Genomic DNA, 14,217 nt, shown 5'->3' with positions numbered 1-14,217 from the left:
CCTTGGTGAATCCCTGCAATACATCTTGTATGTGGTACATGCTGCTGCTACTGTGCGTCGGTGGTGGATGGAATGAATGTTTGTGGATGTGGTGCCAATCAAGCGGACTGCTTTGTCCCGGATGGTGTCAAGCTTCTTCAGTGTTGTGGGAGCTGCATTCATCCAGGTAAGTGGGGAGTATTCCATCAAGCTCCTGACTTGTGCCTTGTAGATGGTGGACAAATTTTGGGGAGTCGGGTGAGCTACTCGTTGCACAATTCCTAGCCTCTGGCCTGCTCTTGTAGCCACAGTCTTTATATGGCTGGCCCAGTTCAGTTTCGGGTCAATGGTAACCCCCAGGATGTTGATAGTGGGGGATTCAGTGATGGTAATGCCATTGAACATCAAGGGATGATGGCTGGACTCTCTCTTGTTGGGGATAGTCATTGCCTGACACTTGTGTAGTGCACCTGTTACTTGCGACTTGTTAGCCCAAGCCTGGATATTGTCTAGGTCTTGCTGCATTTGGACATAGGCTGCTTCAGTATCTAAGGAGTCACGAATGGTGCTGAACATTGTGCAATCATCAGTGAACATCCCGACTTCTGTCCTTATGATGAAAGGAAGGTCATTGATGAAGCAGCTGAAGATCGGTTGGGCCGAGGACACTACCCTGAGGAACTCCTGAAGTGATGTCCTGGAGCTGAGATGACTGACCTCCAACAACCACAACCATCTTCCTTTGTGCTAGGTATGACTCCAACCAGCGGAGAGTTTTCCCCTGATTCCCATTGACTCCAGTTTTGCTAGTGCTCCTTGATGCCACACTCGGTCAAATGCTGCCTTGCTGTCACGGGCAGTTGCTCTCACCTCACCTTGGGGGTTCAGCCCTTTGGTCCATTTTTGAATCAAGGCTGTAATGAGATCAGGAGCTGAGTGGCTGTGGCAGAACCCAAACTGGGCATCAGTGAGCAGGTTATTGCTAAGCAAGTGCCGCTTGATAGCACTGTTGATGACCCCTTCCATTACTAATGATGGAGATTAGACTGATGGGGCGGTAAATGGCTGGGTTGGATTTGTCCTGCTTTTTATGTACAAAAATGATACAGGATCAGAAATGTATAGGAAAATTGGATTTCCGCTAAAAGAAACTAAGTGTGGCCATTTGCGCACCAGAAGAAAATTATGTAGGTTGTATTGGAGGAAGCAACCAAATATATTCTGGCACTGGAAACTGGCCAGTGGATCTGGTTGCAACACAGATCCTCCTCCAAGCCAAAGAGAGGGAGGGATAGAGGATTACCATAAGATAAACTGAGTCATTGCAAATGGCAAGGAAACATGAACTTGCAAGATGTGCTTTTGGTGGTCACATCATAGCTGCATATTAATGTAGTGGACTTCTTTATGATTCATGAAAGCTGCAGGCTTGTCTGAAGTTGACACAGTTAATAACTCTCTGGCCTTGGAAACCAGAACCCTATTATGCTGTTTCCACATGTCCATGAGGAATGTGATTAAAGTGTTGCAAACACAGCATTAGTCTCCTGCTAAATGCAAGAATGAACTGCAGGATGTGTGATAGTACTCATAGCCCCATTACAGTTAAAGTCACCGCAGCCCTCTGCTTCTATTCCTTTGGCTCCTTCCAGACTGTAACAGGAAATGCAGTATGTTGGAGATTGTTGCAGGAAGCAACACACCTCTGATAGCGTTCTTAAGGAAGTGCAGACCTCTCAGCGATCAGCACGGAATAGTTGGGCTAGAGCATGATGGACTTGCTCAGGAACAGCTGAAGTTCAGAGACAATGGGATTGTGTTAATTTGAATCAATCAACAACTGATAACTGTATAGCACCAGAAGAATGATTCATGTATGGCAAGACACAACAATCCAATGGCAAATATAAAAGAAAAACGGGGAAGAGAATGGAATAGCTAAGCACTGAAAAATATCAACCATCAACACGAAGAATTGGAGAAAACCATACCAAGATAGTTACTCAGGTTCCGAGCACAATTATTTGATCACTGTGTTCTGGACCATGGTCTGCAGCTGTAAGCATCACTTTCATTTGTTTATATTGACGAATGACTGCCAATAAACTGGTCTAATTGATATCAACCTCCGTTATTGTCCCAGTCCATGGTTCAACCGACCATAATTTCAATCATGTAATCCCTACACGGAATGTTGTCCTGATCCTGTATTCGCTGTTTGGAGGATAAGGATTCGTGCAGACATGCCTCCTGTCCGGTTTCATATTCATTGGCTAGTAAAAATCTGTTGATCTCAAGGTTTAACATTATTAATGGAACTAACATCTACTATATTTTGTGGGAGAGAATTCCAAACTTCTACCGCTTTTTGCGTGGTGTTTCTATTTTTTCTCTGAATGCCTTAGCTCGGAGTTTAAGGTTATGCCCTTTCATCCTAGACTCTTTTGCCAAGTGAAAAACAATACTCCCTATTTACTCTATCTAAATCCTGAAACGCTAAAATAGAATCACCTCCATCTTTCTACAGTCCAAGGAATGCAGGACTAGTCTATGTAATCCATCCTTTTCCTCTATTGTGAAGACCGAAAATAGTTTATCACTATCACAATCTCAATTCATTTCTTTATTTTAATTTGAAATTATATCCCTGATTTTAAAAGAGTCTCTATTACCCCAGACAATCATTTTTCTTCTAACATAATTATTGATATCCCTTGCAAGTTTCTCCCCATATTCCGATTTTCAGCTCCTATAATTTTCTCATCTTCCTTTGCATCTCTCCCATGGGTGTGGAAGACTGAGTTACATTCATTTTTTTATCCGCTTATTTTTTAAAATTTTTATTCATTTATCTGTGGTTTTGACCCTTTCCCATCAATAGAAAATGTGTTTGACACTGCCGGTGTAAGCGCTATAACGCTTATAGTAAGTAGGCAGACAGCCAGTCCCCCAGCTGAGTGTGACAATGATGCCTATCACACAGCCCTTAGACTCTTCCCAGTGACACAAAGTACAGACGTGGGCACTGCCTCTTCTTGTGACAGGGACAAGTGTTTGTGACGCTGCCGTGTGTAACTTGTTGGAGGGGTGGGTGGGGGAACAGCCCAAAGACTCAGCCCCTGACAGCGTTTCCGACATTACCCCCGACCCTCCTCTGGTCATCTTCGCTACTACTGCAGTGCCTCAGTTGTTGACTTGGGAGGCAACCAAGGGAACCAGTTACGATGAGTGACACCGGCCTCTATTCACTTGACAACATGGACATTTGCTCCGTCCCCATTCCAGAAAGATCCTCATCAACCAAAAAGACCCGAGGAGCAAATGCAACGACCAAGTCAACGGATCGGGAGAAAAATCAAGTCCAAGTACAGCTTGAGGTGGGGAAGGGTAACTTTTTATACCTGCGTATAACTCAAGAGAAAATACAACTAGAGTGAGTGTGGAGAGGAAAATGTAACCCGGTTTCTTGCTTTCAGGACAAACCTCACCAGGCCATCACCATCGCAGTGTCCTCCAGGACCCTCTTCAACATGGCTGATGAACGGGCCATCTATGAGTCTGACGGGTTGGAGTCTTATGTGAAATACCAGCTGGATCACGAAAACGAGCCACTCAAGAAAGGATTGGCCTTCGCCTTAATGAAGGTAGGACTCGAGCGTCCTTTTAGGACTCATCCAGGGTATAGGTTGGCTCTGAACAATAGGATGCCAGCGGAATCAATGTAAAATATTGCGATTGGAAACATCGCTGATTATTTAGTAGCCACTTTGCTCTTTGCCCAGCACTATGTGCATTTTAACTCTGAAGAAAGCCCTTTGGAAACAGGTTGTGTATTTTATGGGGTTGTTGTGCCTATCGGCACAACACAGGGTCCAGATTAATCATAATCTTCAGTTGAAATGGGTGAACAGACATAATTCCATTCCCATTTTAAAATTACACAGTCTGTCCTTATTGGTTATTTATGGTTAAAAAGGAAAGCTTACCTTAATTTTGGAAGCAGAGAAATAGAAGCACAGGAACTGTTAAACAAATCAGGCTGTGTTATCTCTGGTTCACCTGCACATGATATAACAATAATCTTTCAGGTCTTAATAATGCAATAATCTTTCAGGTATGATATAACAATGATGAAGTTGTTGACAAAACCTGGCAATCAGTCTCCATCAGTTGATTTACAACAGACCCAGATATGAAGTGAGAAAACCTCCAAAGTGGGAAGCTTTGGGAACCACGGTCTGGATTTTATTCTCCTCTGGCAGTGGGTTTGAAGGCCTGGTGGTTGTAAAATCCAGCACCTGGTCTTCCAGCTGCCTTACCACCCACCCTCGATCTGTATGAAATCTTATGGGGAGGGCCGTGGAGGAGTCAGGGAGTCTGCTCAACCTTGGGCCTATTGAGACATTTAATTGGCCAATTAATAGCCAGTCAAGGGCCCCATCCTGCCCCCGATGACATTTTACCCACTCTGTGTGGGAAGCCCAGCAGTTATAGTTTTGTAGGCCAGTGTTGAGCGAGCAGGGGGAACCTCCTTTGCTGGTCCCCTGTGCCCATCAGAGACACACCCCGCCCCGCCCTGCCCTGCCCTCAATGTCACACTTCCCATTTACCCTCTACCTGGCCCCACCCCCATCACACTCATCATCAGGGTCTGCCAGCTCAGCCCTGGCAAAATCCCCTCCACCCCCCCCCCCCCCAACTTAATGTTCTGAGAATTGATATTTAAAAAAAATTGGGGTATTATTGTGTTATTCTGTAAAGAAGGCTGCGTGCCTGTGTGTGATTTAATTAAGCTGGGCAAGAAGGTATTAGGAGCCCGGTTGTCTGGGGGGTTCAAAACATGAAAATGATAGAGGTACAAGTAAATGGGTTAGATGTAATATTTGCATTTTAAATAAGTTGAGAGTTTGTTTGATTATCAAAGGGGTGTCAGAGGTATCATGGAACATGTTTGCATTTTGCAGGTGTTCCATATGTTAATAGTAATGGAGATGTTATGTTTTATTGACCCTAAAGCAATGAGAAGATAGTGACATGAAGGATTTTATATTTGGAATGATTTGAGTTTCAAAAAGGTGTGAGAATCATGGAACTTGAGATCAAAGGGGAAAAAATATTTTATAGTTTACTGTGGAGAGCTTAGGATAGAAAGATAGCTGTAGCTGTTTGAGCTGTTGAGCTATAGCTGGAGCACTGGGCTGGGAGAGGATGCAGTTTGAATCAACCACCCAATCAAGCCAGAAAAGTCTTGGGCTGCCACAAACAGTTTTATTCTGAAGTTGATTCCACCACAGAGTGAAAGAGGGTAGATGTCATGTGGCATACCTTTATTGAATCTACAGCAGTTGCCTTGTGTATTACCACTGGCTTTCATAGTTAAACCTTACCTTTAAGGGAGTGTTGCCTGGAGGTGTTTACTTGTGGGTCTGACTAAGAGAGTTTTTTGGGGTAATGGTTTGTAAGACTAACGTTGATTGTGTAGTTGTAATTTTGTTTGCTTAAGTTTTCTTTTATTCTTGTGAATAAAACTTTTACTTATAATTTTTTAAATCCCAAAAGAGTTCTGGACCTCTTACTGCTGAGATCTGCATATCCTCTTCTCGGTTTCAGAATACGAAAAAAAGGGTATGGCCCATAAGCCAAGTTTCCCTCTGGGATTTGGTTTGCCGAGCAATTGACATCATAACAAATTTGGGGGCTTTTTGCAGGATTATTAAAATTCCTTAATCAACTTGGGTCCGTGAATCCAAGAGATACATGTACAAGAATAGTGCTGAACTTGGGAGTTTTGTGTTGAGAGGTTTTAAAATGATTAGAATGCAAAAGGCTTTGGTACTTGCTACAACTTTTCTGGGAGTGGAAAATGTAACTGTGGAGTATTTGAAATCTCTGACTAAAACCCAGTTGAAAGAATTAGAAAATCAAGTGCAAGTAGAGATAAAGGCAGAATTTTGTAAGGCTGATAAGGTTGAAGTACTTACCCAGCACTTCAAGTTGGAGGAAGGGATACCTGAAACTAGTGGGTCACAGCTGGAGGCAGTAAGACTTCAGTTGCAAATGGAGCAGCTTGATATAGAAAGAGATGGAGAAAGACAAAAATTTGAGTTGGAAGAAAGGGAAAAAGAAAGGGAAATGGAAAAAAAAAACTTGAGTTAGAAAGAACGGAGAAAGAAAAAGAAATGATAGAACTGGAAAAAAAGACAGTTCAAAAGAAATAGAAATCACAATGCTTCAATGGGAAAAGGAGGAGCAAGAAAAGGAAAAGCAAAGATTGCAAAAGATAGAAACGCAAAAGCTTGAACTTGCACTTCAGAGAGAGAAGCTAGCAATTGAGGAAAGAGGGAGAGAAAGAGATAGAGAGCTTCAGAGAGAGAAAGAAGTCAGACAGTATGATGTGTCTAAAATGAAACTTAGAATGAAGGAAGAAAGGAGGGATAAGACTTTTGAAAATGTAAGAGGTTATGATTATGGAAGAATTTAGAAATAGCAGTAAACATTGATACATATTTAGATGAAAGACAAAGCAAATCGATTAGGGAAGCTGCTGTTTTAGCCGATACACATGATCTTTCACAGGAAAAGGGACATATGGAAATCAGCAGAGAAGTTGGAGACTTAGAAAACCCAGTGGTGGTAAAAATGCCAGTAATAAGGATCAAGTTGAAGGACACCAGTCTATTAAAAATGGAAAAGTGGAAAGTAGAGTTGAAGGGAGGAAACTGATATGTTACCATTGTTATAAGGCTGACACACGAGATGAAGGTTTTGGAGGTCAAACAGGAAACTTAGAAAAGCTCTGGAAGTGAGTGCTATGGGCTCTGAGATCCAGAGACACGGAAAACCAATGGGTTTTGTACAGGTGGAGCAGGAAGAATCAGCGGTAGCTAGAGAAGTGGGAATGTTCACAACTTACCCAAGGGAGTTCTGAAGGGCAAGTTGCTGAGATGTTTAAAGATTTTATGAGAAGTGGAAATATATCCATGTGTAGAGGGAGGAGCAGGAAAGGATGTCAACATTTTAAGGAATACTGGGGCTAGCCAGTCCTTAGTGTTACATAGTGCTATCTGTTGTTCAGAAGCATTGTTGCAGGACAAAATATTAAGGCAATCCATGGCAAAGTCAAACCTATTTCATTGTGTAAGGTAAATTTAAGAAGTGATTTGAAAACAGGAGAGGTGATTGTTGGGATGGTAGTAAATTGCCCATTGCAGGGGTTCAGTTTATTCTAGGGAATGATATAGTTGGATCACAGGTATTGACTATGCCTATTGTATCAAAGAAGCCTGCTGAGAGGCAATCAACAGATATTTTACAGAAAGAGCATCCTGGATTGTTTCCAGATTGTGTGATGACGAGATCACAAATGCACAAGTTTAAACAGGAAGAGGAAGAATCTAAAAGACAGGGGGAGGATACTGAAATTCAGTTGGTGGGATCAATCTTTGAAAAGATTACCCACGAGGAGAAGACTTAAGAGGATGAGGTTGAGGTGTTTAGTTCAGTGAAGTTAGTGGAATTGCAGCAGAAGGATTGGGGTTTGAAGCAATTATATCAGACAGCTTATTCTGAAACAGAATACATTCCAGTGTGCTATTACATTAAGAATAATGTGTTAATGAGGAAATGGGGCTGGCCTCATGTTCCGGCAAACGTGAAGTGGATGATAGCATACCAAGAAGTGATACTGTCTGAGTACTGCAATGAGATTTTGAGATTGGCTCATGAACTTGCAATGGCTGGACATTTAAGAATTAGGAAGCTAAGATACAAACCTTTTCTATTGGTCTAGACTACATAAAGATGTAGTCAAATTCTGTCAAGCATGTCAGGTAATAGGAAAACCTCAGGCAGTGATTAAACCTGTACCTTTAATTCCAATTCCAGCGTTTGAGGAACCTTTTAACAGAGTCTGAATTGATTGTGTAGAACCCCTCCCTAAGACTAGGGAATCAGTACTTACTGACAATCAAGGTTTCCAGAAGCAACCTTTAAGGAAAATTACAGCAAAGGTGATTGTAGCGGAATTAACCAAATTCTTTACAAGATATGATTATCAAAAGAAATGCAGTCAGATCAGGGATCAAACTTCATGTCACAGTTGTTTAAAGAAGTAATGGACAGCCTAGGCATAAAGCAATTCAGGTCATTAGGCTATCATCCTGAATCACAAGGTGCATTAGAAAAGTGGCATCAGAATTTAAAGACTATGATTAGAACATATAGTCAAGACTCACATGATTGGGATTGAGGAATTCCATTCTTGTTGTTTGCTATTAGGAACATGCCTTATGAGGCAATAGGGTTCAGTCCTTTCAAGTTATTTTATGGCCATGAAGTGAGGGGCCCACTCAAACTGATTCAGGAGAAATTAGTGAGTCAAAGTTTTGAAACAACTCTCCTGGATTATGTGATAAAATTCAGAGAGAGATCGCGTAAGGCGTGGGAACTATCTAGAAAACATTTAAAGATATCTCAACAAGTAATGAAGGCAAAGGCAGACAAAAGGGCTGAGGAAAAAGTGTTAGAATTGTTACCAGTGTCAGGCGAACCATTGAAGGCAAGGTTTAGTGGACTTTACCAGATTGAAAAGAGACTGAGTGAGCTAAACTACATAGTAAATACCCCAGATAGAAGGGTCAGTGAGCGTGCCATGTAAATATGCTCAAAAAATACTTTGACAGAGAGAATAAATAGGAGGTGGTAGTGGTAGTAGTAAGTAAGGAAACAGGGTAGAAATTAAGGGCCTGAATTTTACCTTTGGTTGATGCTCCCGGTCAGCAGGCCCAGGAGCAGTCGGGAAGCGGAAAGCCAAATTAATGGCCAGCCAGCGTGAAACACACTGAAATGCCAGGGTGGGGAGTGGGAAGAGGGCCGGCAATGACATCACCGCGGGAGTGGGTGAGCGCTGCGAGAAAGCTCCCTGAGGGCAGGCAGCTGCTTCAGGGAGCTGCAGGCCTGAAAATCATCAAAGGTTTTAAAAGCGATGAAAGAATGCCCATGCATCACAATCAATCACCTGAAAATATAGCTGATAAAAAATGTTGCCCACAGCTATTTATTTCTACCTTATTTCATAATGGAAATTTCATCCCGCTCTTGGATGAGGTTTGATGAAAAATGCAGTCTGCCTGGCCAATTCGCCTGTCTGCCAACCATGAGGTTGGATGGGAGGCAATTGCGCTGTTAACTGGCTTAATTGCCCTCTTAATCTTTGGCAGGCACGCTTCTGACTTTGCGCGCACCCACCAAGTGAAACATTGCGCAAGTGCGCGATGATGTCGGGATGCTTGTCCGATATCTTCTTGCACGATTTTACACCTGATTGGGTTGGGCACACGCCCACCTACGGGATGTTAAATTCAGCCCAAGGATTCTGAGACTGATCTTCCTCTGATTAAATTGGACAATGAGGAAGTGCTTAAAAATCTAGATTCAATATTGTATGACCTTCCAAAGAAGTGTCAGAGCGATTTGAAAGAGCTATTACAGTCAAACAAAGCAATGTGTGGAAAGAAACTAGGAAAAACAGACTTAGCTGTACATGATGTTGATATGGGAATTCAGAGTCAATAAGGCGAAGCCCATATAGATTAAATCCAGTGTAATTAATTCAAGTGTGGAACGAAATTACATTTATGCTTCAAAATGACATCATACAGCCCAGTCACAGTAATTGGAGTTCATCCATTGAAATGGTGCCAAAACCAGATGGATCACAAAGACTATGGTCGGGATTGTCCATGCCAGCTGGCGTCGGGCATGTTTGGTAGCATGAGCGGACATTATGGCGTGATCAGTTTCACAATGGCATGAAACCAATTTTGCGATTGATCCCTCAGCCCACCAATGGTCCTACACCATCGGACGTCAGGAACCTTGTTGCAATGCATCAGCCTTGTTAGGCCCGCTGGCCAGAGTCCTCCACTGCACCACCTCCCCTCCAACCCCCGCTCCGCCACCGTTTGATCATCTGTCCACATTAGCGGCAAAGCATGCTGGTGTAGAACACGTCTTGACAGGTTTGTCGTGCAGAAGTTGGGACTTACCGCTAGAACCTTGCTCACATCACGGACATCCGAGGAGCAGAAGATGCTGGAGCTCAACAACAACGGCACATTGGAGGAACGTCCATGACATGCTGGGTGGATTCTCATGGACATGGCTCTGCTGCGAAGAAACACACGGGAGTTGGAAAGTCACCGTTGATGGGTGATGGTCGGGAGGGTGGGAGAAGAAGGGCTAGGAGCTGTTGGGAGAGGAAGAGGTCTCGGGGTGGGGGTGGTGAGGTTAGAAGAGTGGGGAATGAAGGTTTGGGGGGGAGGGAGAACAGGGGCAGGAGGGGGTAATGGGGGAGAATATGGCAACTGGTGAGGTAGGTGTAAGGGAGGTGGAAGGTGCAAGGGATGGAGTGTGGAGAGGGGAGGGAGTAAAGATGGGGGAAGAAGTGAGGCTGGAGGTCAGGAATGGGGAGGAGCTAAGCAGCGGGGAGGAATCCGGGGGGTTGAGAGGACTTGGGGGGGGGGGGGTAAGGGGTTACATGGGGGGGAAGGGGTGTGGATGGGGGAAGAGGTGAGGAGGGGGGATGTGCAGTTGAGCATGCGTGGGTGGGGTCGGTTAGGTCCATGTCTGCCTCCTGGGGAGACAATTGAGGGTGGGCATGGTATGGGGGAAGGGTGAGAATGACTGAGGGCAGAGTGAGACGGTAGGGTTGGAAGGTGACTGTTTGGTGGTGATGGAAGGGACGGTGAGGGCAGTTGGTAGGGACCCGGAGGCAGACACAGACCCTGGGGGTGGGACAGAAGAGGTTGAGGAGGTAAATGTGGATGGGAGTGGGATTTTCGGGAAGGAAGGGAACATGCACGTTCACCTGGACATCCCCGAAGGAAAAGGGTTGGGGCTGTTAGGTAACTGAGGGGAGGTGGAAGGTGATGCCAGGGGTAGTGGGATGCTTGGGGGGTCAACTGTGATGGGGTGGAGGAATGGGTGACTGGGGGATGGGAAAAGATGGGGGGGGTGGGGGACACTTTGCAGTGAAACCAGGCCATGCTGATCAAATCGAAAGTGAAATGAGTCGTGTTGGGCGAGATCAGGTGCTGCATGGGAGTGTGGTCGGTGGTTGGGCGGAGATACAGGTCAGCTCAGATGGACAACTGAAAGCGAACCCAACAGGCAGCATTGAAAATGCACAGGACATTGAGATGAATATGATACGTGAAGGATCGGCATGTGTGGGTAAGTGTTTGCGTGAGGCTCCGAAAGGCCCTGCCACACACACACATTTCCCTCCAGAATCACTGGTGGGCTGGCTGCTCCCTCTGCGGTGACGGGTCTTCCAGGCTGCCTATTTCCACCTCTTCACTGGAGGAGGTGTCCTCTTGGCTGAAGGTGAGGCCGTGGATGGAGTTGAGGGACTGGCTGGCTGAGGGTATTGGTCCCTTGGTGGAGCTCCCTGTGAACCAAAGTAGAGGTAACTAGTGCAGGGCAGCGGAGTCAAAAGCCGGAGAGAGAGCACTCACAGTTGCGTTGAGGGAGGGATGATGTGGTTCAGGGTTCTCAGGCGGCTGTTCGCCGCCAACACTCATCGTTGCCGCAGGCAGGGTCCACATCGTCAGCAGTCAGCACGATGGTTCCTCAAACTGAATGAGGAGTCGTAGGGGTTCCCCTTTTCCTTCAGAGGCTCTCCCCACACTCAGGTTGGTGACACCAGAGTCACGAGTGTACGGCTTGAACAAAATGACCAATGAGATAAGTTTCTTCTGATAATTCACAATTACTTTACTGAATCAGCCAAAACCCCACAGTACAAAACCCAAAATTTAAAACAACCTATTTCCAATACCCGACACAAAGTCATCACAGCTCCATTAAAACTTACAAAAACATCAACAAAGCAGCACGTCCCGTCCTGAAACCTTAAGAAAAAGCCCTCAGACCAATATCACCAGGTATGGCTGAAACAAGTTACAAGGTACCAGCAAAGAAAACACACCAAATTTTCACCCTAAACCTTCACAAAATCCTCAAACCAATATCACCATGATTTGGCTGAAACTTTCAATCCCGAACACGGCTGGTCTGTCCGACGTTGACTGTAGGCCTGAGTCAGGCCTGATCAAACTCGACCCTTCTTCCAACTGCAGCCCAGATGCTCAGGACTGCTCTGCTTCTATAAAAATTTAACTCAGACATGTCAAAACATATTTCCTGTTGTTCCAATATCCGTTTAGTTGATTCCACGCAAAGTCCAGACAAATGTCATCAGCTCCTGCTGGTTGAAACAATACGGGGTTTTCCATGGAAGATGTATCTAGGTGAATATTACCTGCTGTCACTGTATGAGCATTTCTCCTGCTGTTTGAGGTGGCACAGTAACAGCACAGCAACAGCACCTGGCTCCAAAGTTAATGAGGGTTTCAATTCCAGTACTGTTGTCTGTGGTGGTTGAGTAATTTCTTGAGTGTATTGCATTGATGATATGTCCTTTGTGCCGTTGTATTGAGTAATCAGGCTTCTTGATCATGTTAGTCAATGTCGAAACCCTTTTCCTGAGTCACTGTGTTTTCACTAAATGTCCGAATTAACCCCTTGCTACCCAGCCCCGTACTGTTGACTGCAGCTTGTGTTTTTGAAATTTATAGTTCCAATGAATTTTCCAGTTGGAGGGGATTTCAGTCCTACAAGGCCTAATGTGGGCCACTCCACCCCTGGTTTGGGATCTTTCCTAGCTGATGTGATCAGGCTTCTTCTGCATGAAAACAGATGGAGAGATTGTGAGCAGGACGCATGGCACTGCATGGAATGTTTGTGTGGTGAACGGAACCATGGACAGGAATAAGGATGGGAGCTTGAGAGGATAAGAGCCTAGTGGAGATGTGAGGGTGCGTGAGAGAGTTATTAGTGTTGTCCCTTGAGGTGTGAGATCCCTGTTGATGCGTGATGGGATTGTGAGTGTGTGAGTTGAGAGTGATGAGAAGAGTGAGTTACCCTGGCAGAACGGATGAGACCATTCATCCTGTTGTGGCACTAAGTGGCTGTCGTCTTTTGCAGGACATTGGCACTGACCACCACTGCCACCACCTCCCAAGCCTGGTTGGTCACACTGCTTCCCATCCTGCAGCCAGAGTGGTGGTAGAGGGCATCGCAGTGTGCCTCCACAACATCCAGAAGGCGTTCTAGTGACGTGTCGCTAAACCTGGCAGTTGCAATCTCCTTGCCTCTCGTGGACATCTTCCCTGCAGTAGTTGAGGTCTGGAAGCACTGAGATGAGTGCGCGTGGCTGGACTTTAAATATAGTGGCCAGCGCGATGAAACAGTGAGGTGATGATGGGTGAGCAAATGCGAGCCCCCCCGCCATTGAAACAGTGAGTTTCCTGGGAATGCATTGGGATGCTCCAGCGTGAAAACCCGCCATGTCAGCCGGCCTGCCCGCTACCGCACTTAGTGCAAATCTGGGATGATTCCGCCTTATTTATTGACTATCATATTCTATTCCACGACTGGAGGATTGTATTGAGAAAGTGGGATAGCCAATGTTTATCACAAAGATTGACTTGCTGCAAGGATATTGGGAAGTACCTTTATCGGAAAGGGCAATAAAGATATCAGCTTTCTTGACGCCGGATGGTCTACATCAATGCAAAGTAATATCTTTTGGTATGAAAAATGTACCAGCAACATTTCAGAGACTAACAAGTAAAATGACTCAGGGATTGAACAATTGTGCAGTGTATGTTGATGACTTAATAATATTCATTCAAACGTGGGAGGAGCATTTACACTATTTAAAGGAACTATTCGATCAACTGTAGGAAGCCAATTTGGTTGTGAATTTGGCTAATAGCGCATTTTCAAAAGTGCAAGTTACATATTTAGGCCACGCAGTTGTTCATGGTCAAGTGGTCCCACGAGATGCAAAAGTAAAAGCTATTGTGGAATTCCCAGTGCCTACAGTGAAATGGGAGACTTGAAATTTTTAGGCGTGAGCGGATTTTATTGGAAATTTGTGCCAAGCTTCAGCAATTTGTTAGCTCCGCTGACTAGATTATTAAAAAAGAATAGAAAATTCCAATGGACGCAGGAGTATTGGAATGCATTTGACAGCTTGAAAGCTGTACTTACAACTACACCTGTTCTATCAGCACCTGGTTATACAAAGCAGTTTAACTTGGCTATTGATGCCAGTAATGTTGGTGTGAGTGCCATATTGCTATAAAAAAATGAACTAGGAATTGAGAAGCT

At 44.6% G+C, this 14,217-nt stretch overlaps 1 protein-coding gene across 1 annotated transcript in view; it reads left to right on the top strand.

The window, feature by feature from the left end:
* Positions 1–3,203: 3,203 nt before the first annotated feature.
* Positions 3,204–14,217, top strand: part of LOC121277798 (cytosolic 5'-nucleotidase 1A-like) — a 112,051-nt gene continuing 101,037 nt past the window's right edge. Inside the window, exons 1-2 of the mRNA XM_041187435.1 lie at positions 3,204–3,344; positions 3,456–3,623. Of these exons, the coding sequence (XP_041043369.1) occupies positions 3,204–3,344; positions 3,456–3,623 (309 nt within the window). The remainder of the gene's footprint in view (positions 3,345–3,455; positions 3,624–14,217) is intronic.

The sequence above is a fragment of the Carcharodon carcharias genome, chromosome 5 (genome assembly GCF_017639515.1).
Source record: "Carcharodon carcharias isolate sCarCar2 chromosome 5, sCarCar2.pri, whole genome shotgun sequence".
Taxonomy (NCBI): Eukaryota; Metazoa; Chordata; class Chondrichthyes; order Lamniformes; family Lamnidae; genus Carcharodon; species Carcharodon carcharias.
Note: the sequence above shows the minus strand (reverse complement) of the source record. Positions and strands in the feature narration are given on the sequence as shown.